The sequence below is a fragment of the Protopterus annectens genome, chromosome 16.part0 (assembly GCF_019279795.1).
Source record: "Protopterus annectens isolate FY-2018-M chromosome 16.part0, PAN1.0, whole genome shotgun sequence".
NCBI lineage: Eukaryota > Metazoa > Chordata > Ceratodontiformes > Protopteridae > Protopterus > Protopterus annectens.
This window is the reverse complement of record NC_056750.1, coordinates 372,277,845-372,300,688: the sequence shown is the minus strand read 5'-3', so window position 1 is coordinate 372,300,688 and position 22,844 is coordinate 372,277,845. Positions and strand designations below refer to the sequence as shown.

General features: G+C 41.0%; 1 protein-coding gene across 1 annotated transcript in view; it reads right to left on the bottom strand.

Annotated features, from left to right (window-relative positions):
- The window catches only part of LOC122790404 (POU domain, class 5, transcription factor 3-like), a 215,200-nt gene that overhangs the window by 46,120 nt on the left and 146,236 nt on the right, over window positions 1–22,844 (bottom strand). Inside the window, exon 3 of the mRNA XM_044057922.1 lies at window positions 8,196–8,326. Coding sequence (XP_043913857.1) covers window positions 8,196–8,326 — 131 coding nt within the window. The remainder of the gene's footprint in view (window positions 1–8,195; window positions 8,327–22,844) is intronic.

Below are 22,844 nucleotides of genomic sequence, written 5' to 3'. Positions count from 1 at the left end.
GGAGACAGTGGCATTGACAAAAAGGCAGGAGTCAGAGCTTGACGTGGCAGAGTTGAAGAGGTTAAGATTTGCACTGGGTGTGGCAAGGATGGACAGGATTAGGAATAAGTATATTAAAGGGTCAGCCCAAGTTGGAAGGTTTGAAGACAAAGCCAGATAGGCAAGATTATGTTGGTTTGGACATGTGCTGAGGAGGGATGCTGGGTATATTGGGAAAAAGATGCCAAGGATGAAGCTGCCAGGTAAGAGGAAAGCCTAAGAAAAGGTTTATGGATGTGGTGAGAGAGGACAGGAAGAAATGTAAACAGTTGATCTGCTGTGGCGACCCCTAAAGGAGGAGAAAGGAGGAGAAAGGAGGAGAAAGGAGGAGAAAGGAGGAGAAAGGAGGAGAAAGGAGGAGAAAGGAGGAGAAAGGAGGAGAAAGGAGGAGAAAGGAGGAGAAAGGAGGAGAAAGGAGGAGAAAGGAGAGCTCTGTTTGATAATGCCATTAATAAACCTATATGTTAAGAGTTAACCATTATTTTAAGAATTAGAATGAGATGAGAATTTGAATTTTAGGGCATATTAGGCATTACATTTATTCAAATGCACCTACAATACAGCCAGGGGGGTTGTCTGGTCGTCCATGACTGCGAAACAGTCAATTATATGATATATTTTATACGAGTCCCCAAGACCATTTGCTCACTCAATGCAGCCCCGGCAAGCGAAAAGGTTGGACATCCCTGGTTTAAAGTAAACAACCACTGGAGGCATAAAATTAATTTGCAAAGAAACCCAGTCTCTGTGGAAAAGGAGAATCTTGACCCACTGTAACAGCTTACCACTCAGATATTCTTCTTGCAGAAGTCAGGGCAATAAATACAATTGCTTTCCATGTGAAAAACCTCAAGTCAGCCTGATGAGCTGGTTCAAATAGGGTAACTGTGAGCTTCTCTATCAAAGAAGCTGATTAAAAACAAAAATTAAGACCTCAAGGAAGAGCCCCTGGTTTTCTGGGAAGCTTCTTGTGCAAAACCCTTAGAAATTACTTTCACTTGTGACTGCACAGAGAGGGGGAGCCATGGGCAGACGTGCTGAAGTGGCCAACAAAACTTTCTTGAAGAGTAAGACAGGCCATAGGATAGCAACTCACAAAACACGCTAGCCCTATATGGGTACTGGTTCTGTTGGCACCAACCAGACCACCTTTTGTTTAATACATGGCTTAGTAGCAGGCCCTTATTCTCTTCATTAATACCCGCTGCACATCCTAGGAGAGACACACACACACAGCATCTAGGCAACCAGTTGATGCATGCCAACCCCAAACTACAACATGTAAATCCTGCCTATGAGATTGAAATTGCCACTGTCCAATTTCAAAAGAATGGAGAACCAATGCTGCCTGGGCCAGAATGGAGTCATCACAGTGATCTTTTGGGAGTTGTCCTGAACATTCACAAGTACCCTGGAAATCAGTGAAAAAGGTGGAAAAGTATACAGGAATATCTCTGTCCAAGGGGAAAAAAGGCATCTCTTCCAGGGCTTCTTGAATAGAGTCTTCAAAACAACTGTTTCAATAGGAGGCAAAAAGATCTGGCAGTCTTCTTGGGGAGTTCTTAGATGGTCCAATCTTGGAAAAACCCGATTCAGTTTCCAGCTATGAGGGTTTGCCCTGGTCCTGCTCACCATATCTGCCATAGATTTTTGTACTTTTGGAATGCAATAATCCTGCAGAGTGAGATTGTGATTTAAAACTGTATCTCATGCTAAAATGGCAGTCCACATAGGTCCGGATGGAGAGAGAGAGAAATCAGCAAGCAAGAGGAGGATGAATTCAATTCCAGCACTACTAAAGTCATGGTGAGTACCTTCACAGAGTGGACCCCGTTTTTACAAAATTTCACGAAGATGACACTAATTATAGACTATTTTTTAACCTACTTCTGTCCATGGTTTACGCTATATAAAATAAAGGCTGCTAGATGAACAAGTTCCAGGATAGAAAAGTGCCCATTTCCTGGTAGGCACACTGGTGCCAGGACTAGAAAAAAAAATGAGCGTTGAATCCTCAAGACACGGAAACATTTCTACAATGGGGTAAAGCCAGGCTCAAATGGGGAGGAGGGACCCTAATGTAGAAGGAAGTAGTCTGCAAAAATTGACAGGTCAAAAAAAAAGCACCATAAAGATGGGAGTCTAGTTTTTTGGATAAGAAAGTTATATATTGTTACTATCATGCAAGAAATCTTGAATTTCCAAATAGAAAATAATCAAAAATATTTAGAGAAATTAAAGGAAAGAATAATTTGCACAAGAAAAATTGTCAAAAGATCTTCAAATGCAAATTTGTGTTCAATACAACAGCTGAAAAACATTATACAGACCATGAAGCCTTTTGCCATTAAATGCATGAGAAAATGCAAAAATATAAACAAAGATTTTTTTCTAAAAGGTATAAAACACTGGAATGAGCAAGAAATATCTGATATGGTTTAACAGCTATGCAAAGGAGAAAACCAAACTAATAGATACAAAAAACAGATATTGGAGAAATAGACATATGGAAAATTTACAACACAAAGAAAACGGAAAAGTAGGAAACAGGGTTAGCAATGTAGAGATTAAATAGAAAATGAAGTTGTAGATTACCTGCAAAGTGCAGGATTTAGTACAGAAAATCCAACTCTGGTAATGCCACAGCATACTAAAAAAGTGACTCCCCAAATTAAGGAAAAACAGGTGGAATGGGGAAGCATTTGATTAGTTGCCACAGGCTGATGCTCTGAAGCTTTCATTAGCTAGGCCAGTGAGTTTCCATATGAATGCAGGTGAAGAGAACGCGCAACGGGAAGAATGCTGGCAGGAAACAGTCGAATATATCTCAGTTTAGAGAAAAAAAATGATCCAAGGGAATAGTTGCTTGATTTAGAAGAGATGGATAGATTTATTAAGATTAAAAAAAAGAAACAGGATTACAGAAAGTCAATAAGACCCCAAAATATTAGAAGTCTGATAACACACGAATACAGTAATCAAGACTAAGAAATTCATGTGACAAAAACAGGAGTAAATAGGATACATTACAATGCAGCTAAATTAACAGAGTCTTACCACAAAAATACAGAGCAACAAGAGAAAGGAATCAAATGCAATCAAGGAAGTACCGAAAAGAAAAACTATGAAGCAATTAAGACAAGTGTCATTGCTAGAAGGGAAAATACTTGCACGTGCTAAAAGCAACACAAAGCATTAGAACAGACCAGATCTGTTGCACACTATTGCAAATAATAAACTGAAGACTTTAGCACAAGCAGAACTTGAAGACGTGCAGATAAATATAAAGGAAAATAAGCAATTCACAGAGGACCCATAGGGAAATGGAAAACAAAGCAAAAGGATTAGTCACCACCAAAGAAACATTTTAGACAAATATCTATGAAGATCCTGTCAAACATAATAAATGTGCTGAATGGCTACAAGTTAAAGAAACAGTAAATTGTTCAAATGTACAGAATATGAAATAGGATGACGTAATGGCCAGAGAAATTGAAATTAAAAAAAAGTTCATAACTGGAAAACCCAGGCCCAGATGCAGTACCCAACTTCTGGCTAAACTTAACAGCTTTACACAAAAATGTAGCCCCAAGTATTTGAATGTGCACCACAAACACTCGGTAAAAAACACTCCTAAGAGTGGACCTGCAAGCTATCCTAAACTATGCACCAATAACTTGCCTTCCAACGATGTATAAACTATACAGTGGAATTGATGCAGACAAGAATTTATAGTCATTTACAAAAAACTCAATCATGACAAAAGGGTAACAAAAGAAAGCTGTATGGAGCTTTTGTTGAAGTCATATCTGAGAATTGTAAAAAGGGGAAGAATCTTAAGTATGGCATGAACAGATTACAAAAAAAGCTGTTGACAGCATCCCACATTCATAAATAAACGAAAGGCTTACAGATGTACAAGATGCACTCGACACTGATCAATTACATTACTGTAACCATGAAACAGTAGCAAACCATGAAACAGTAGCAAACCACTTTACAGCCAAGCCATGAAAGGACAAATTATCCCAGGGATAAACATTCAAAGGGGGCCAATTCCAGGTGACCATCAGTTGTCTGTTGCCCTTAATCCATTAAACTGTCTACTTAATGGACTACAAAGACTTCCCCTTTTTGTGGACGATTTAAAAAACTGTATAGTTCCAGAGCTGAAAGCGCAACTAGAGGTGGTCAAAACTCTCAGATCATATAAGAATGTCATTTGTTTTTGATAAATGTGCAAAAGTAATATTGGAAAGCTGCAGCACAAAGAAAATCAGTCTGGGACAGGAATGTGATATAAAGGAACCTGAGCAGAAGGGTGTGTAAATATTCAGCAATTGAAGGATCCAAGACAAATGCAAACAAAACTCAGCAAGGAATATTTTAGAAGACAAATTAATACAGAAAACACCCCTGACATATAGGAATAAAGTCCAAGCTACCAACTAATTTGCCCTTCCTGTTCTAGCTTGCAGTTTTGGGGTGACTAGCTCCAAAAAGTCTAGATCAATTGGACGGAAAAGTTATGCTTATCAAATTATATATAAAAAAAAAATCAGTGTATACCAAGATTATATATTCCTTGGTCTGAAGGAGGCAATAGCCTGAAAAACTGATTACATGTATAGATCTGTAATCAGAACTGACCTCAGCGCCAAATATTGTGAAAGTTTTGATATATGAAGAGAAGTCTAAGTTGACTTCCTTGCTTAATTTAGCAGAAACATACTGGTGTCAAGCAGGAATGGAAACCAAACCAGAAGTAGATGAAATCATTCAACAAAGGAATACAAGGATCAGATGAAAAGGAAGTGGAAAAGGCATAAATATAGTTGCTAGTACACAAAACTCTTGGAACAACCTCATATTGATCAGGATCTGATGCAAGAACGTTTAAGAGGTGAATTTAAACCAAAAGATGAAAGGTTTGTATTAGTGGCCCAGGACAGCAGACTACGTATACGTTTGGTTTACAAAATCCATTGAGCATTTGGGAGAAACAGACAAATGTAGGCTCTGTAAAACAGAACTAGAAACAGTTGCACACATTATTGCTGTGTGTGAAACACTAATAACAGAGGGCCTGTATACTGAAAGCCATAACATGGTAAGACCATTGCACTGGGGACTGCGTCAACATTGAAATAGTTGAGAAGCATTGGAAATGCAAGCCAAAGAATAATAGCGAATGACTAAGTTTATCACATGGTAAACCCATTACTAACAATTCAAAAAACTGATGTGAGAAAACCAGATACAGTAGTCCATGAAAAGACAAAAGTACCATTGATCATTGAAATTGGTACACCCACTGATTAGTGTCTGCGATAGAGAGACAGTTATAAAATATCAGGAATTGTAGGCAAACACGAGAGCAATGTGGAAGGATACCCAGACAGTTTCAATAGTAACAGGTACAATGGGCCTTCTAATAAAATAATTTAATTATATTTAGATATCCTACCTATACATGTAACTCCATATGAACTGCAAGAGTCACCAATTCTGGGCACATTGCAGGTGCTGTGAAGAACAATTTTGGCCAACAAAGACTGAAATACATATTTCACAAACTTGAAATCATACTTTGGAGTGGAGGTCCATTCCAGTTATGGTACTAGAACCCTAAAAGACTTTTAGAATTATAATGAGCAAAACCTAGATCTCCTCAATTGTTTATATACCACATCACATATCCTAAATTGTTTATATACCATATCACAGTGGGAGAGTCTGTAGAAATGTTGTTCCAAGTAACCTGACATGATTCAGTGAGCAGAGAGCCTTTAAAGGGCTAGGAATATCTTGTGCATGGGGTTTTGGTCCATTTTTTTCTCCCAAATACCCAGCACTTTTATACCAATTGATACTGCTCCCCAAGCCAAAGGAGACTGTTGTGACGGACTGCTTTGGACCAGGAGGGTAGAATTGGTGGACCTGGATTCTAAGAAATTTGATATCCCCACCACATGATCTCCCTGGAATTTTAAAAAGTCAGTAAGTATTGATGCTTGAGAGCCAAAGAGATTTCAGTTACCTGTATATTTCTCAGGTGGTCTTTCAAAAGGAATTAGGAGAACTGTAGAAGTCATGAGACAGAACCTGGACATATTCCCCTCACAGAGATCAAGATCTGAAAGGAAAACCCCGAGATCTAGATTTTTCCCCCCGGGAGGGGGGGGGGGGGACTCCTTGCAATGTAGTGCCCAGCAGGCACCCAAAAACAATCCTCGGAAATGAAAGCAGAACGTACTTAAAAGTTCTGACCACTTCTGCCTGTGTGGGAGATATCTAGACAATGTACACTCTTGGAGCACTGGAAAGCCCACAGGGTAAGACTGAGATTTGATAATGCAATCCAGACAAAAACCTTCACACACCTGCAATATGGATGCATAGTAATGTGCTACGCATTCTTTAAATCTAAGGTCATCAAGAAACTCAAATGAGGACAGGGAAACAGTGGCACAGTTCAAAAAGCTCACACTTCAGTTCAAGACTAAAAGACCTAGAAATGGTCTCCAAGAATCTTCCCTATTTGGAACCAGAAACATTCTTGAAGAAAATAGTTTCCCTAACAGAGAAGGAACTTTTCTTCCCCGTCTTACATCATATGCTGCCTCAAGGGGTAATAGAAAAGATTGGCTGGCAGATAAGGAATCAAAGGAGGAAGTTCTTCCTACTGCCAATTAGGAGCCTACGTGGATCACATTCAGGACCCCTTTTAATCAATCTGTTGATAGAGAAAAAAGGAGATTCAGGCTTTCTGAGAGTATTAACAGTGGGAGGGGAGACGAGGTCCCTTATATAGTCATTCTGGGGTATCCCTATTTTATTTTCGGAACATCCTTGTCATAGCTTTTTTAAATGTCTGTTTACCAGCATTCTGATAGGACAAGTTTTTTTTTTTTTTTGTCAGTTAGACAAGGGAACAGAAAATCCCATAGAAAACCCTAGGATGGCTAAATCCCAGAATCACTTTTTGACAAAAGAAAGTCCAAAAACAAACTCTTTCCAATGGAAAATTAAAATTTCATTTGTGAAATCTTGAGAGAGAAAAAAACAGCCTGGCAAACTTCCTCAAAGCAGTTCCAGTGGCAGACCTGATTTTAAACAATGGAGTAATGACTTTAGAAAAATAAACTAGATTACCCAATGCAGATTTTTCATCACAAATTGATACCACTGACATTCCTCATTTTCGGAATTAGTGAGCAAAAGCTTCAACATATGAACAAGTTCATAATTTTAAAAATTAAACTTGCCGAAGCATACTTTTTCCCCAAACCTATCAAACGTTTTCCTATCCTCGGCAGAAGGGGGAGGATTAGAAAGTCATTAGCACATCCTCTAAAACTGACTAAACTTGAGGGATAGGTGAACATTCTGGAAATAGTAACAATTCATAATATTTTCTGAGACCAATCCCAATTTTGTCCCACTTAAACACATTAAATCCTATAAAGTCTCAAAGAGAAGAATCCCTCACAGAAGTTACCACACTACTCAAATTGAATCAAAAACCAGGACAAAAAAATACATCTGCCCCTATAGGACCCAAATCCTAAACCTCTTCAAGGAAAGAGGAATTCATACAAGGGTTTTTTTTTTTTTAACCAGAAACAATGAAGGATCAGCAGAATGCACAAAGCCATGACCAAACTCCAATAAAATTACTCTTGTCCAGAGTAACCGACACAGAAAATAAATGCTGACTATCAAAAGGAGACTAACCTAATTTGTGAAGAAACAGACCCAGTATTACCAGCAACATCTTTCTCAGAGATGGGTGCAACATTAGGGCAAAACAAGATATAATCCCTGCCGCGTCACTCAATACTAGCAGGGCTGGTTCTCCCTTACCCTCTAATTATACCCCTACAGCCAAAGAGGTGGTGTCTAACCCCCAGTCTATGGTATCTTTATGGATAACTCAGATCCACGCAAGACCGGAAAGGTGCAACAGCCAAATTTACAACTAAGCAAACCAAAAAACACCCAGCACTGTTCTTCAGCTTAAATATGCATTCAGCTCATAAAAGTGTCTCGCATAAAAGCACATCCTGCATACCAGTTTTGGCTGTAAGCACAGATGAAGGCTTACAACTCCTCTCAATGGCCAGAAGTGTAGGGGAAAACAACTTAAAGCATACCTCTTGCAGATTCTCACTGTTTTCAGCTTCCTTTAGCCAACACTGAAGTAATGGCTTCAGTTTACACATGTTCTTAAAACTCAGCTGCAAAGCTTCAAAACGACAGATGGTGGTTTGACTGAACATCTTCCCTGAAAAACATGGATAAATGAGTCAAATTAAATACTTCCAATATCACCATATTTTAATTACAATGGAAGGAAGCTCTAGCTTCTGACACACGCATTCCAGCCACCTATAATTTTACCTGTCCACTGGTACATTCCTGGAGCTCTAGGCCTGGAATGCAACACACACCTGCAAACTCATGCACTAAGACATTGTCCCCACCCATCCATACAGGTGCACACATTCACCAAGGTATAAAATTTCTAAGGACTCTTTCAATGTATAACTACTTAGGAATTCAGATTTCACAGCGTTAGTTTGTCTGAAACACCAAACTACAGAAACTGGGGAAAAGACAGATTTGAAATACTTCTTTGCAAGCATTCAGAAAACTAATTTTGAATTTTTTTTTTTTTGGGGGGGGGGGGCATTTTGGTACTGGAGAATTTAAACCAGCCTTAAATAGAAGTACTGCTTGATTGAGCATATATGAGCAGTCAATATGCATCACTTTAAAGCTGTACCACTGATTTAAGAATGGCTTCTCTTCATCATTCCATGCATACATGGACTTTTGTAATGCAAGTTTTATTGAATTCTAAGCAGCCATGGTTTCCACTCACCCAGATCCATACCAAATTATCTCCCCTACAAATTCAGGGATCAAATCCATCTGCACAGATTGTACACATTTAAGTTGACTGTCCACTACAAAAAAACTCTACATACCGGTCACCATATTTAACTGGACCTAGTCCAAAACTAACAGCTGCAGGATTCATGACAACACAACTCAGAAGTCAACTTGTTATAGTTAAAGACCACAGACAGGCCTGACAATCACAATGTACTTTAGCATGACCAAGAGAAATGAAATGTACTTCACAGCTAGACATCAATGGCTAAAGTTCGCCATTTCAAAATGAGCACATGATCTTGTCCAGCTCAGATGTGATAATCTTGCAGTAAAAACAAGCCAGGCACAGGTTTATTTTCAGGAATCCTAGAGGATAAAAAGCTTTTTACTGTGAAAAAGTAGGTGTTCTTGCAAAAAAGTTAGTAAACATTTGTAGTGGCTATACCTTTTTATTCTCTCAGTATTGCAGATTTATTCACTACTTTAGCCTCAATCTCATTGAATCAGATACAAGAGACATTTTGCATTAAGTTGCTTTGAATTCCTTTTCTGCTTTCAGTATTGAGCTTCTCATGCAGTCTTCAAGTAGTCAATAGCCATCAGTTTTCTACCAAAGTTGAGACGTGAGAATTACAAGTATTCACTACAAGCAGTACTGCAGCACAAATGTGTTAGGGAGGGTGGATGCTTTGGGAGGAGTGGTCCACATCAGGCAACATGTGTGGGAGAGCGCACTCTGCATTAAATTTATGTCTCAAAGGGTGATTCTTTTTAGAATTATGGCCAATAGTATTGGAGTGACCACCTACCTATCTGCTTGCTATGGAAGACTAAAACCCAAAAAATCCAGAGGTGCTGCCTGTGACCTCCCTCCTCTGGGCCAGTAATCAAGGAGCTTCAATCCTCTACTGATACCACTGAGGGACATTCACTTGCAAAAAAAAAAAAAAAAAAACAGTAATTTCCTGATGCAGCTCTCTGCATTGAGCACAATTTCCCTTCACAGCAACACAAGGAACACACAGTCCGGGTGCTGGGTTTTTCCCCCCTCTCCAGTCCCCAAATAAGACACCCCCCTGACAGCTGTAGAGTTGAGCCCTCAGCAGAGTGTTCCAAAGTCCTCTACCCCCTTCCTGTGATAGTGCTCTATTTTCCTGCTCCAAGTAGCCAACATGCACATTTGATTTTCACACATCTGGGAAAAGCTGGTACAGATTTACCAGCTGTGCCCCCCCCCGCCCACACTATAAGGTAGACACTGCCACCAGAACACTACTCTAATGCTCTTACAAGGGTACCCAATTATACTCATTAAAATTAATACCAATACAAATGGCAGTGCTTGACCAATGCAGCAAGGCTTTCAGGAGAGGCCACGATGTCACCCAATACAAGTACTCTCAAAGGTTAAATTATTATTTGAAAGACCAGCCACAATGAAAAGTTTAAATATATTTAATAAAAGAACATGAAAATACTAAATATTTATAAACCCGTTTCAATCACAAGAATTAAAAAAATAACAGATGGAAAGGTTCACACAGATACAGAAAAACTAATCTTATATTTCCTTGACTGAGCTAAATAATTACTGTCCCCTAGTTCACTTACTAGAGTGAAGGCAAGATGATGTTGGTGAGTGGCCCTTTGTCAGGTTTCAAAAATAGACAGAGCCAAGTGACTTCTCACCAATATGTATAATTTCAGTGCTGGCTATAGAATGACATCATATCTGATTATCGAATCAGATTCCCACACTACCCCCTTTACTAGAAAATGAACCAGACTCTTGCACAAGTCATAACACACACACAGCTTTGCTAAGATGTGTTATAGCATCTGGAAGATATAAAATCTTTTCAAATACTTCCACTTTCCAGGTTAGCAATAGGATTCCTAGTCTTGGTTTTCAAACATTTTGTCTCTAGCTGCAATCAGAACTGTAAGATACAATCTGATGGCCTAAACCAGGTAATTTCAGACTATTTTTCAAAGTTAGCTGGACCGAGATTAATCTCTTCTCTTTCAGTATTCCCTGTTACAATACAGTCCGACATACAGGTGGATTTCTTTTGCTGTCCAGCAGGACCTACTGTTGGGTACATGAACACAAGCAGCTTTACAAATACATTTTCAACACAAGCACCTGTACAAATGAGTTTGATATACAAATAACAATTCTTTAGAAAACTCCAGCTACCTATACTGGCATATGTTACACATCCACTGCCCTATTTCTCCTGGCATAGCTGGCAATACCTCACCACATCACATCTCTCCCCCTTTGAAGACTCGAGCTAGGTTTCCAAATGACCACTGAAAAATGTGGCTCAAGAGGAAAGCCTGTCTGGGAATACATTAACCCATGCCCTGTCTTGAGAACCCACCTGAACTGGCATTGCTGACCCCACACTATGGTACTGCACTATCATATGCCCGCAACCCTAAGTACCCCTCAATAACTTGGCTGGCTTGATGCAGTCATAGATCCCCCTCAGACTCCACCTGCCACCCACTGCAAATACTCAGTACAAGGGCCTCCCTATCATGGGAAGGCTTCATCATGTTAACTTGGTGCAATTTGTGCTCCTACCTAGCAGGTTTACTGTGTAGTTATCACAAACCTTCTTTAGCACTTTGAAAGGTTCCTCCCAATCTTCCTGCTGCTAGGCTCCTTGCCAGGTTCATCTGGGCCAAGCTAATGAGCTCTGCAAGCATTGCCCCGAGGTTTAGGACATATGCCAGACTCCTGGTGGGATTCACACACCCACCCCACTCATCATAAAATCAAATCTAAAAGGCCCCCCTCACCCTATGCCCATACAGAAACTCAAAGGATGAAAAGCCTGTGGATTCCTGGGGTCTCTCTCTGTAAGCAAACAGCAGATGGGACAAATATTTGTCCCATTCTCACAGACTGGTCTGCAAATGTCTGTAGCATGGTCTTTAGGAGTTTAACCCCTCCACAAACCATTAGTGTGGGGGTGGGTAAGGGTAGTCTAAGTGCTTCACCTCATCACTCCCACAGACAAGCCAGCAGGTCCGACATGAAATTGGCACCAGTCAGTATTTCTCTCGGGAAACTGACCCTGCTGAAAACCTCTAACAAAGCATTTGCCACCTTCTCGGCCTTGATGGACAGAGCCCACTGCCTCAGGGTATCTAGTAGTATAATTTACTACCACCAGGATATACTTCTATGTGAAACTTTGGGTACTCGGGTCCCACAATATCCATAGCTACCCTGTGAAACTGCTCCTCAAATCACAGGCAAAGGCATTAAAGGAGCCTTGATCTCGGCCCCTGCCTTGCCTACTTTTTTGGTACTGCTGACAGGTCCTGCAGTATCTTGTTACATCCCTTGCAATCCCAGGCCAATAAAAGTTCTGCATGTGTCTCTTGGTACACGTTATGCCCATATGATCTACAAAAGTAGTGACATGGGCTATGGCTAGAAGTGCCAGACTGTAGGCTCTGGGCACTACCAACTGCTGTATTACCTAATCCTCTACCCCTCCCTCGGGGGTCCACTCAATACAGCAACCCTTTGTTCCAATATACAGACCTCCCCTTTCCTTGAGAATCAGGTACCTCCCTAGGTACCACCCTTAAGCCTCTGTGTAGGGTCTGAGAGCTCAGCTAGTCTCAACTCTACCTTTATGACCCTTCACAGCTCCCCTTCCACAGGAAGTCTGGCATCCTCAGACAGCAGTGCCTCATTGTCAGCCTGGGTACTACCACTCGCCTCTAACCTTGCACTCACCTCTGTCCAAGGGAACATAATTACCTATCAGCAGCTATAGCTCACTTTCAGGATCACTGCTACAGGGTAGCTCCCTCCCTGAAATAGCCACCTCAAACAGCCCTGGCTTCAGGTGAGAGGTCTGACTGGGTCTCCCCCAAGCAATCAACCCCCCAAGACAGACCTTGTGTAATGGATGTCAGAATGTACTAAAAATATAAGGCCAAAACCAAACCACCCAACACTCCACACCCAAATATAACACCAATATAAACAACAGGACAAGTTTGACTGTATAAATACAATAGCCTCAAACACACAGGGGAAGGGAGGAGGGAGGGAAGATCTGCAACGTTGTGATCTTCGAATGTGGGTCCTAACACTCTTACCAAAACTTATGTTCAGGTAAGGGACTGGTAGGCACAAAAAACACTTTGGGTAGAATCAACAAAGAGGTAAGGGACAACCAAGAATCACAGCAGGCTGAGTAATCAACAAGCCCTGCAAAATACAAGAAAGCAAAGAAGTCCCTAGATTTAGAGGAGACTGCTGTGGTAATGCTTAGAGAAAGTATGCACTGAACTCCAAGTAGCTGCCTCCAAATATCCTTAGTTGAATCCCCCTTAGAAATGCAGTAGAAGTGGAATGAGCCCTAGCAGAAAATGGCTCAACCCCATCTGAATAGAAATAATTTAATGCACAAAATGCTCCAATCCACCCAACAAACCAAAGAAATAGTTTGCACAGACAATCCCTTGCCTCTGAGAAGTAAAAACAAACGAAACTGTGTACTGCTGAGAAAACAAAAAATCCCCCTTAAATCTTTAAATAATAACGAGTAGCCCTAACTGAATAGGTATCTTTCCTTTTCCCCTTTTATCCACACTAGAAACATAAAAAGTAGGTTTGAAGGAGGTTAAATCTAAAGCCACACTTGGACTAAAGGAAGGAAAATAAAGGCAGGATTAGCACGTGAATGATACCCTCAAAAATGGAAATCAAAAAGGCTAAACATCCAAAACAGGGCCTGCAATCCAGGAAGTCAATCTTGCAGAAAAAATGGCCAACAAAACCAGTCTTCCACACTCAGTATTTCAAACAAAAGTGAGGTCCCAACTAAAAGCAGTCTCCAAGTTTCTCCACACAAAATTGAGGTGATGCCCAGGAGTAGGAGCTCCAACGGGTCTTTGATATCTTTGCCCCTCTAAGAAACTCAAAGTGAGAAGAAATTGCTGCAAAATGAATAAAAATTGCTTGAAAAGCTCAAATTGCTGCAGAATGAATCTTAAAGGAAAAGAAAGACAAACCAACAAATTAGGCTCCACAAAGATAAAATCGAGCCTGCCTCAAATTAGGCTCAGAAACCTCCAAACTCTTTGCTCTTCTGGCTCATGTAAAATCTCTTCCTTTTTCCTTAACTTAGGTCAAACCTACAGTCTCTGCTTCCTATAATCACATTTTCACTAAGTTGAGGAAGTTGAGACTGCACATGAAGTAAATGAGAGAATATGCTAGAGAGTTAGTGTGAAGAGATTGAAGCTTGCCATTGAGTAGATGATCAGTGACTCCCACACAATAGTCCCCTACTAGAAAGGTAAGTAATGTGGAGGCATCTCACTAGACCTCAGCTTTGGGCACCATTGTTGCTTTGGCCAGCTTGGAGTACCTAAAGGCAGAGGTGGTTTGTCTCAGGAGTACTCCTGAAAGGTACACTTGAAGAGGAGAGGCAGAGGTGGAAAAGCATACTCTGAGATTTTTGGTGTGTGAAGAAAGAGCACCACTTCCAAGCTGTGATGAAACCTTTAGTAATTGGGCCAGTGAGATCTATACTTTTAGTGGAGAAACTTAACAGATCTATTTCCCCACATGAAGATGACACTGGTCCTGTGGGGAACCATCCAGAAGATCCCTGCTTTACATGATCTGCTATGCATCTGCCACTCCGCAGAATCTTGCTAAGGAGTTCTGTGCTCAAATGATTCCCTGCCTTGTAATTTAGTTAGTAAGCTGAGCTATAGTTGATAAAAAATCATTGCTTGCCTGCATGTTGGATAAGAATACATTCAGATGTTTGTTGATGTACCACATGTTTGTTGATGATTCTGTTAGAATCAACAAGCTATTAATGCAAAGTAACAATAAAGCCATTGCCTCAAACTTGATGGCCTGACCCCTTGTTGTTGATATGTAGATGCTGTAGTCTGGCAGGCCACTCAGATTTCCTCTTGCCATGTTGATGATGACTGTCCTTGTTGTCTGACTCGAGTCTGTCGTTAGAATCAAACTCGGCGGCTGGGCGGGTCAATTTAAGTTGGACTGTTTAGGTTTTCTGCCTGAGCCACAAGGTAAAATTTTGAATGAATGCAAGGTATTAAATGAATGACAGTGTCCAAATCCTAGCAGTGCTGTGTCCATACATTTTACCATACTCATTGCAGATACAAGCACCAGAATTGAAGATGGTCCTCACCACAGAATATGAGATGACATGAACCCTACAAGGCTTGAAGGACTGTCCTTTGATGGAAGTAACTGAAGAGATAAGTAATGGAAGTAAAGGGTTGATTCTTTGTTTGTCAACCATTATTCAGTCTCTTGTGCTGAGTTCACCCCACACACCCAGGTTACTAGGATCTTGAGCAATGCTTAGCACAGAATTATTTCACCACAGAACTCCACTGGCATCTTAGCACTGAAATCACATAATCCAAATCTTTTTCTTTTCTTCCTTTTCTTGAGCCTGTAAAATCAGGCATAGATCCAAGTAAGGATTTTAGCCTATGAGGGGGTATACTGAAGCCGAACTTCTTTGAGCCAGAACTAAGTGAATACTCTGGCGCAGTAGATAAGAACTGGGGCATAAATTCCCTGCCCGAAATGAGCAACGCAGAGCAAAGATATTACTTCCTACAACTTATTCGATATCCTTGAGAAGCCTCCTTTGGATCTCCAGTGACCTTCATCCATGCAGAGGTCTGCTAGAGGTGTGTAGTGCCTGCGCCAACGCTAACATTTTGAACTTGGGAATGTCCAGATAAGTGTTGAGGATAGATAAATCCAAAATTCCTCTCCCCCTTTACCCCACATTGGTACTAGGAACATATGAATAAAAATCCTGAATACACAGGGCACAGGAAAATGGCCCTATTTGGAGTAATGGAGTAATAATAGCCTTGTTCTGCTTGTTCCTTCTTTTTCTTTGTGCTGGCCTGCCTTCTGGCATGCCTTGGAAAAGGAGGCAAAACCTGTAAACAAAACCTGTAACCGGTGGAATTGTCTTGGTAAATAAATTAAATTCTTTTTTAAAAAAATTCCAATTGCCTAAGAAAAGCTAGGCCAGACCTGGAAATAAGATCTAGAAAAAGGAAAAGGTTGAAGCCAGACTGCATTGTCTCTGTGATGAACTCCCTCTTCTTCCCTGCCCTCACCAGAAGACTGGAGCCCCTAAACTCCTGTTCTAGGCCTAAAAGAACCTCCTGTCTCTGCCCCTAAGACGCCTAATCCTACCCCTAGACTGACCAATCATAAGAAGGAGTAGTCTACTCCCTGTTAAGATTCGAGGCTACTAAATTTCTTTATCTGAACCTGCAAAAACTTTTAAACTCTTTCCATGACATTTTCAACTCCTCCATCAGCTTTGTTTTAAACAAATCAGGCGAACCAAACAACACAAAGCATTTAAATGGAGCATCTAAAACTTGCTGCCTGAATACCAGCCAAATTGATCCTTCCACAGGCGAACCAAGAACAGCATCAGTGGCAACCACCCTCAAGAGGCCTGTACAGCATCAAAACACATTGCAAATCATGCTTACCCACCCTCAATCCTGCAACAACACCATCCTGCAACTCTTTACACTCAATACCTTCCTTAGACTTCAATTGTGAAGAGAGATCAATTGAAAGGAGATATCAATGGTGATTTAAATTCAAAAACTGCACCTAAAGCCCTCATGGCTAAAGGAAGAAGTATACACCTTCTACCCCCCAGATCCAAAGCCTTTGTACCTTTTATTGGGAGGAAACAGATTTTTAACCACAGAAGCCTTAACACCTTTAGGCCAGAAGCCTTCTGGTTTCAACGCCCTAGGGAGGAAAGAAAGATTATACTCCTTATCTTAACTAGGCACCCTATAATCCGGTTTAACTGGGGCAAAGGGCAAGGAATCAAAGAATCTCTGCCAAGGCAAAATACTCTTCTCACCACATCCAGTACAGGAGGTATAGCCAAACAGTCATGCTGTAACAAAACTCCTAAGCCTAAGAAACTTCCTGGAATCCATCTAAGCCTTGACCTTCCCATTTAAAAAACATTCAAAAAGATTTCTCATGGAGAAAAAGAAAATGAAAGAAGGAGGAAAAGCCGAAGGAGTAGGATCATCATCATCAGAATCAGAATAAGGAGGAAGGAGTAAGTCTTCGAATGTAAGAAAGAGAAGCCTCCTAACAGACACTGCCAGGACTCTCTCTAGGTTCCAATTTCTAGAGGGGGTCAGAATCTCTAATCATAGTAACATAGTAAATCAACTTCTGCCATTTTAAGCATAAGGTTTCTAGGCAGAGACTCCTGAAAACCTGAAGAGAAACCCACTGAAGTTAAACCTGGCCTGCCTCTCGAAGAAAGGGAAGAAGCCTTCTCACCTTAGGGGAGGGGCCTAAAGGAGGGAGAACAGTGACCTGAGACAGCCCCTCAGCCTGCCTGAGAGGACACCTGTTGTCCCTGTGTCTCACCTAAAGTCTCCCTGAAGTTCCCCTCCTAACTTCTGGCCCAACCTCCGCCTGACTCGCTCCAACCTCCCAGAGACATCCGGCTCTAACTGCTCCTTCCAACCTTTTGTCTGTGGCGCTTTTCCTCTCGCTTTTAGATCTAAGCGCCGGGCATCCCGACGGCATTTTGTGAGTAATTACAAAAAAAAAACTAACCTGGCACAGTCTCTTCTTCTCTTTCTAAGTGCTGTTAAAATCTAGCACAAGAGCGAGCTTAACAACCAACAACGCTCAAGGCAGGCCCCAAGCACACAACAAGGTAGGTACCCTAACTGAGGTAGGTATCTTACAAGAAATATACAGTTATCTATTTTTCTTTTCTGACATCCAAGCAATACTGAGAAAAAACCAAAAAAATATTCCAACGGGTACTAATTTAGCTTTGATTGGATTCGTCTGGAATACTTCAGAAAAATTTCAGAACGCCAACCTGCACTCGCAATACTGCTTCTGCATCGACCATGCGGCAAAAAAAAGAGGAAGGGAAGACGTCATGCGCATTTGTTGTACCCCGACGCCAACAATGCGCTTTGACCCGACGCTGCCAGCCTATACTTTGGTATTCGGGCCGACTGGGACAGCGGACTACCCCATGTGTTAGGACTGCAGCAGTGTGAGATGAACATCTGCATTCACACAAGTTACTGCATTATCCAAATCATTCCCCATCAGGACATCTACAGGGATATCTTAAAACATACCAACTTGCTTGTTTCCTTTTCCACCCTCCCAATCAAAGTGAGCTCTGGCCAGAGGCATCTGGAATGGGGTCCCTCCTAAAGCTCTGACTGCAGCCAACTGCCCAAGCAACTACTGCTCCTCTAACCACTGCAGGCTTCACAATGGTTATGTCAGACACACTCTCTTAGCAGTTGCCAGTTTCCATCCATTAAGATGGGATAGAAACTCAAGAGTCTGGTACCCCTGTCATCTCCAGACTTACCACTGGCATTCTGCAATTCCCACTTGCTGGCTCCCCCACCTTTTATTCCCCACCTACCTTTCATGAATATCTGTATGCTACATGGTCCCACTGGTTATACTGCAAACATCTACCCTTGATCCAGGCCATGTATCTGAACTAGTGTCTTCCCTTGTTACTGGTGGATTCTGTTGGGCTGGTTTACGCTGCCCACCATGGGTTCTCTTACATCTATGTGCAGCACTGAGTATCCTCTTGTGCAGTGATGCCCTGCTTTCTAAGTAGAGATCCCCTTTTCTCCCCACCTCATCTGCAGAGTTACACTCCTGGTCTGCAACAAGATTCTCAAGTCATTAAGCAAAGTGTTGAGGCACTGTTCCATCACCAAAAGGTCTGCCAGCCTTTCAAAAGTGTTGACTTGATATCCACTCACCCACCTATGAAATAAGTGCTAAACTTGGCAGGATAAAATCAAATACATTTTCATTTGCCTTGCATCTAGGCTCAGAAAACTTTTTTTTTCTGCCAGCTTCAGTTAACTTAAAACATTCCAATTAAACATTGTTTAACTTTATCATAGTTTAAGCAATCATATCAGTCAATTTAGAAACAGTAGTTCCAGCTTTACCATGGAATAAGGGGGTCAGGAACCATACCCAGTACCCTTGGACAACATTACTGCTTTATTTATGCATTTGAAAGATCATGTATGTAAACCATCAAAAATATGAATAAAGCTATCAAAATCACCCCCTCTGAAAACTGTGAAAGAAATGTACTGACCTTTACTGCTTCTGGGGTTTGATTATTCCCTCCACCATTACCTCCATGACCCTGATAGAGTCTGCATCTCCCTCATGTTGACACTGCTTCACTGCCAATTCTAATTCAAACATTTGGCCTCCAGTTCACGTCTCCAACTCCAGATGGATTTTTATGCCCTCTGAGGAAAAAAGGTGAACTGTCCCGTTTGAGGGCTGCACATCCCCATCAACAGAAAGGTTGTCTTCCTGATTGCTGGTCTGGGCTATAGCTGCGGCCAAGGCTGAAATTATTTCCTCTTCAGGTCAGCTTGGAATGCTGCAGTCCTTTGGCTTTGCACACACTTTGGCCAACTGGTTCCTTTGTCAACCTGCCATAATCCTCTGCCGACATCTTTGCCTGCTTTCCCAGACTTAAAAAGAATAAACAAAACTTTTATGAAATTGAAACTGTATCTTGTGGCTGCTGAGTACACACACTTTTGGTGAGAACTGCCTACAGGCTACTGAAGTTTAAATATTCACAACACCGCTCACCAATGTGACATCCCTCCTCTGGGCCAGTAATCAAGGAGCCTCAATCCTCACCACTGACACTGGTGAGGGATGTTCATTTGGAACAAAAATGGATACAGTATTTCCAGACACAGGTCTCTGTACCAAGCACAATTTCCCTTAAGAGCACACAGGGAACACAGTCCTGGGGCTAGGTTTCCCACTCTCTCCAGGCCCCAAATAACACCCCCCCCGACAGCTGTAGAATTTTGAGTCCTCACCTGAATGTTCCGAGCAAAGTCTTCCACCACCCTCTCCGTGAAACCAGTGGTGTGTGGCCCTGCTCCAAGTAGCAGGCGTGCACACAGATTTGATTTCCACACTACACACACAACTGGGAAAGGCTGGCACAGATTTACCAGCTATGCCCCCTCTGTCCAGACTAAGGTAGATGCCACCTGAATACTCCAAAGCCAGCTACTCTAAGGCTCTTACAAAGGTACCCAATTATTCTGAGTAAAATTAATATCAATACAAATGGTAGTGCTTGACCAATGCAGCAAGGCTTCCAGGAGCAGCCACAGTGTCACCAAATAAATAAAAGTACTCAAATGTTAAAATATTCTCTAAAAGACCAGCCACAATTAAAAGTTTAAATATATTTAATATAAGAACATGAAAATATTAAATATCTATTTACAAGAAACGGTTTCAATCACTGGAAATAAAACAGATGAAAGTTTCACACAGATGCAGAAAAAACGCACAACTAATCACTATATTTTTCTGACTGATTTAAAGAATTACTGTCCCATATTTCACTTACTAGAGAAAGGCAAGGTGATTCAGGCGAGTGGTCCTCCTCTGGCTGGTTTCAAACAAACCAGATAATTAAGTGACATCTCTCACCAATATCTAAATATGTCAGTGCTAGCTATAGAATGACATCACATAGTCACCTAACTCGGGTTCCCACACTACCCATTTACTAGAAACTGGACCAGAACCTAGCACATGTCATAATACACACACAGAGCTTTGCCAAGATGTGTTACAGCATCTGGAATCTATGAAATAATTTCAAAACCTTCCACCTTTCCAGGGTACCAATTAGTTCACCCCCAAGGATAATACAGTAGGATTCCTAGCCCTGGTTTTCACAGACATTTACAGTTCTGATTTTAGCCAGAGACAAAAGATACAATCTTTATAACCTAAACCAGGTAATTTAATTTCAGACTATTTTTCAAAGTTAGCTCGACTGAGATGAACCTCTTCTCTTCCAGTACCCTCTGTTACAATATATTCATTTCAACAGTAATGATACAGTGACATACAGATGCATCTCTTCTGTACAGCAGGACCCTCTGTTGGTGCATCTCTTCTGTACAGCAGGACCCTCTGTTGGTGCATTTTTAACACAAACAGCTTTACAAATACATTTCAAAACACAAGCATCTATACAAATCAGTTTGATATACAACATGACAATTTTGTCAAACTCCAGCTAGCAATGCTGGCATATTACTTCTGGCATAGGCAGTGTAATGTGAGGTATTGCCAGCTATCAAAGTGCCTCTGCATGATGCATTGCATTGTTTTAGCAAGCAGTTCAGATTCGTACTTCACTCATTTGCATACCTCTCAACCTTGAATCAAAAATCTGGACAAGTCCCATGAAAGATAGGTACAAATCTGTATGCTGTTTAACATAAAATTTGCATACATAATTATGTAACCCTGCCCACTCCAGTAGAATTGTGGGATACCAACTTTTGTGCAAACTGAAGAACAGACAACCAAATACGGCACCAGAGTCCCCTGCAGCCATTCCAATGTCCCATTACCTGGCTATTTTGCCCCATTTACCACAAAGACTAGTGTGTGCATACTGCTTTACCTCTACAATGATTATTTGGATTTTATTTTTACACTTTACAGCACAATGCACAAACACAATAGACATCTGTTAGACTTGGCATTAAAACTTCTCTGCCTTTGAAACTCACATTAAAATAGCATTGAAACTTACACCAAACCCAAAGAAAATGCATCAGGCCAGTGGTGGATAAAGATCACCTTTGGGCTGTTTTCAATTCACCGGCCTTTCAATTCACCGGCCCTTTGTGCACAAAACAAGAAACATACATGCGTTCTTTGATGCACCTTCCTGACTTTAGTAAATTATATTCCTTGTATAATACAACACACTTGCTAGTCAGAGCACATTTTAAATTTATTGTTTGAACATTTTTCCAGAAGGCAATGAAACGAAATCCATGAAACAGTAATGACAAAACTGCCCAATTCAGAACATTTCCATCATAAAAAAGTCTACTTCCACACTATACATATAAAAATAGGACAATAGTGTACGGCATAGGCATCTTGCACAGCTTCTTGCACTAATTTTCAATTTAAGTTTTTTTTCTTTTTTGGGGGGGGAACAAAAGGCCAAAAACCAAGGACACATTTTAAACATTGCTTGTACAATTTTGGAAAGTTGCTAGAATAAAATGTGTTATTACCATGCATTTCACTGGCAAGTCTTGAGCACAAGACTCTGTGCACTACAGTCAGAGCAACATACCACTATGCCAAATCAGCAGCTTGTTTCCCAAAAAAATAGGAAGACTGAAACTTGCCCCAAATTAGGTACAATTTTCAAATACTGATCTTATAAACGTAGAAAAAATTACTAGAATAAAAGTTGTTACCATTTATTTTCTGAAGAATATGAAGTCTGAATTCAAATGCCTGTCAATCAATAAATTGAACCTTTAGTGATATGTCACAAACATCCTGAAACCACAGAGTTTGAAGAACAGAACAAAAATTTCACAAGTGGTGGTGGCTCGGGACATTAGGCTCTTTTTACCCTATACCCAGGGTACAGGGTTTGAGCCAGAGTACCTCTAGCCACCAGGTGTATTATAAAGGGGCATTTTCAGAGACAGGACACAGACCTTACCTAAGGACTTCCATCCCAAGTCCCAAATGTTGCCGAACGAGTGCTGTTGTTCTTTAAGTCCCAACAAAACGAGTGCTGTTAAGTCCCCAAAGCCGATCCCGGCTCACAACGAGTGCTTTAAGTCCCAAAAGCCCTGTAAAGCTTTCCCGGCTCAAATAAGTTGTAAAAGCAGATTTAGTGCTGTTATACAAGGCTGCTAGAGTGCTGTAAAAGCAAATTTCTAGCTCGTTCACATTTGCAGACTGG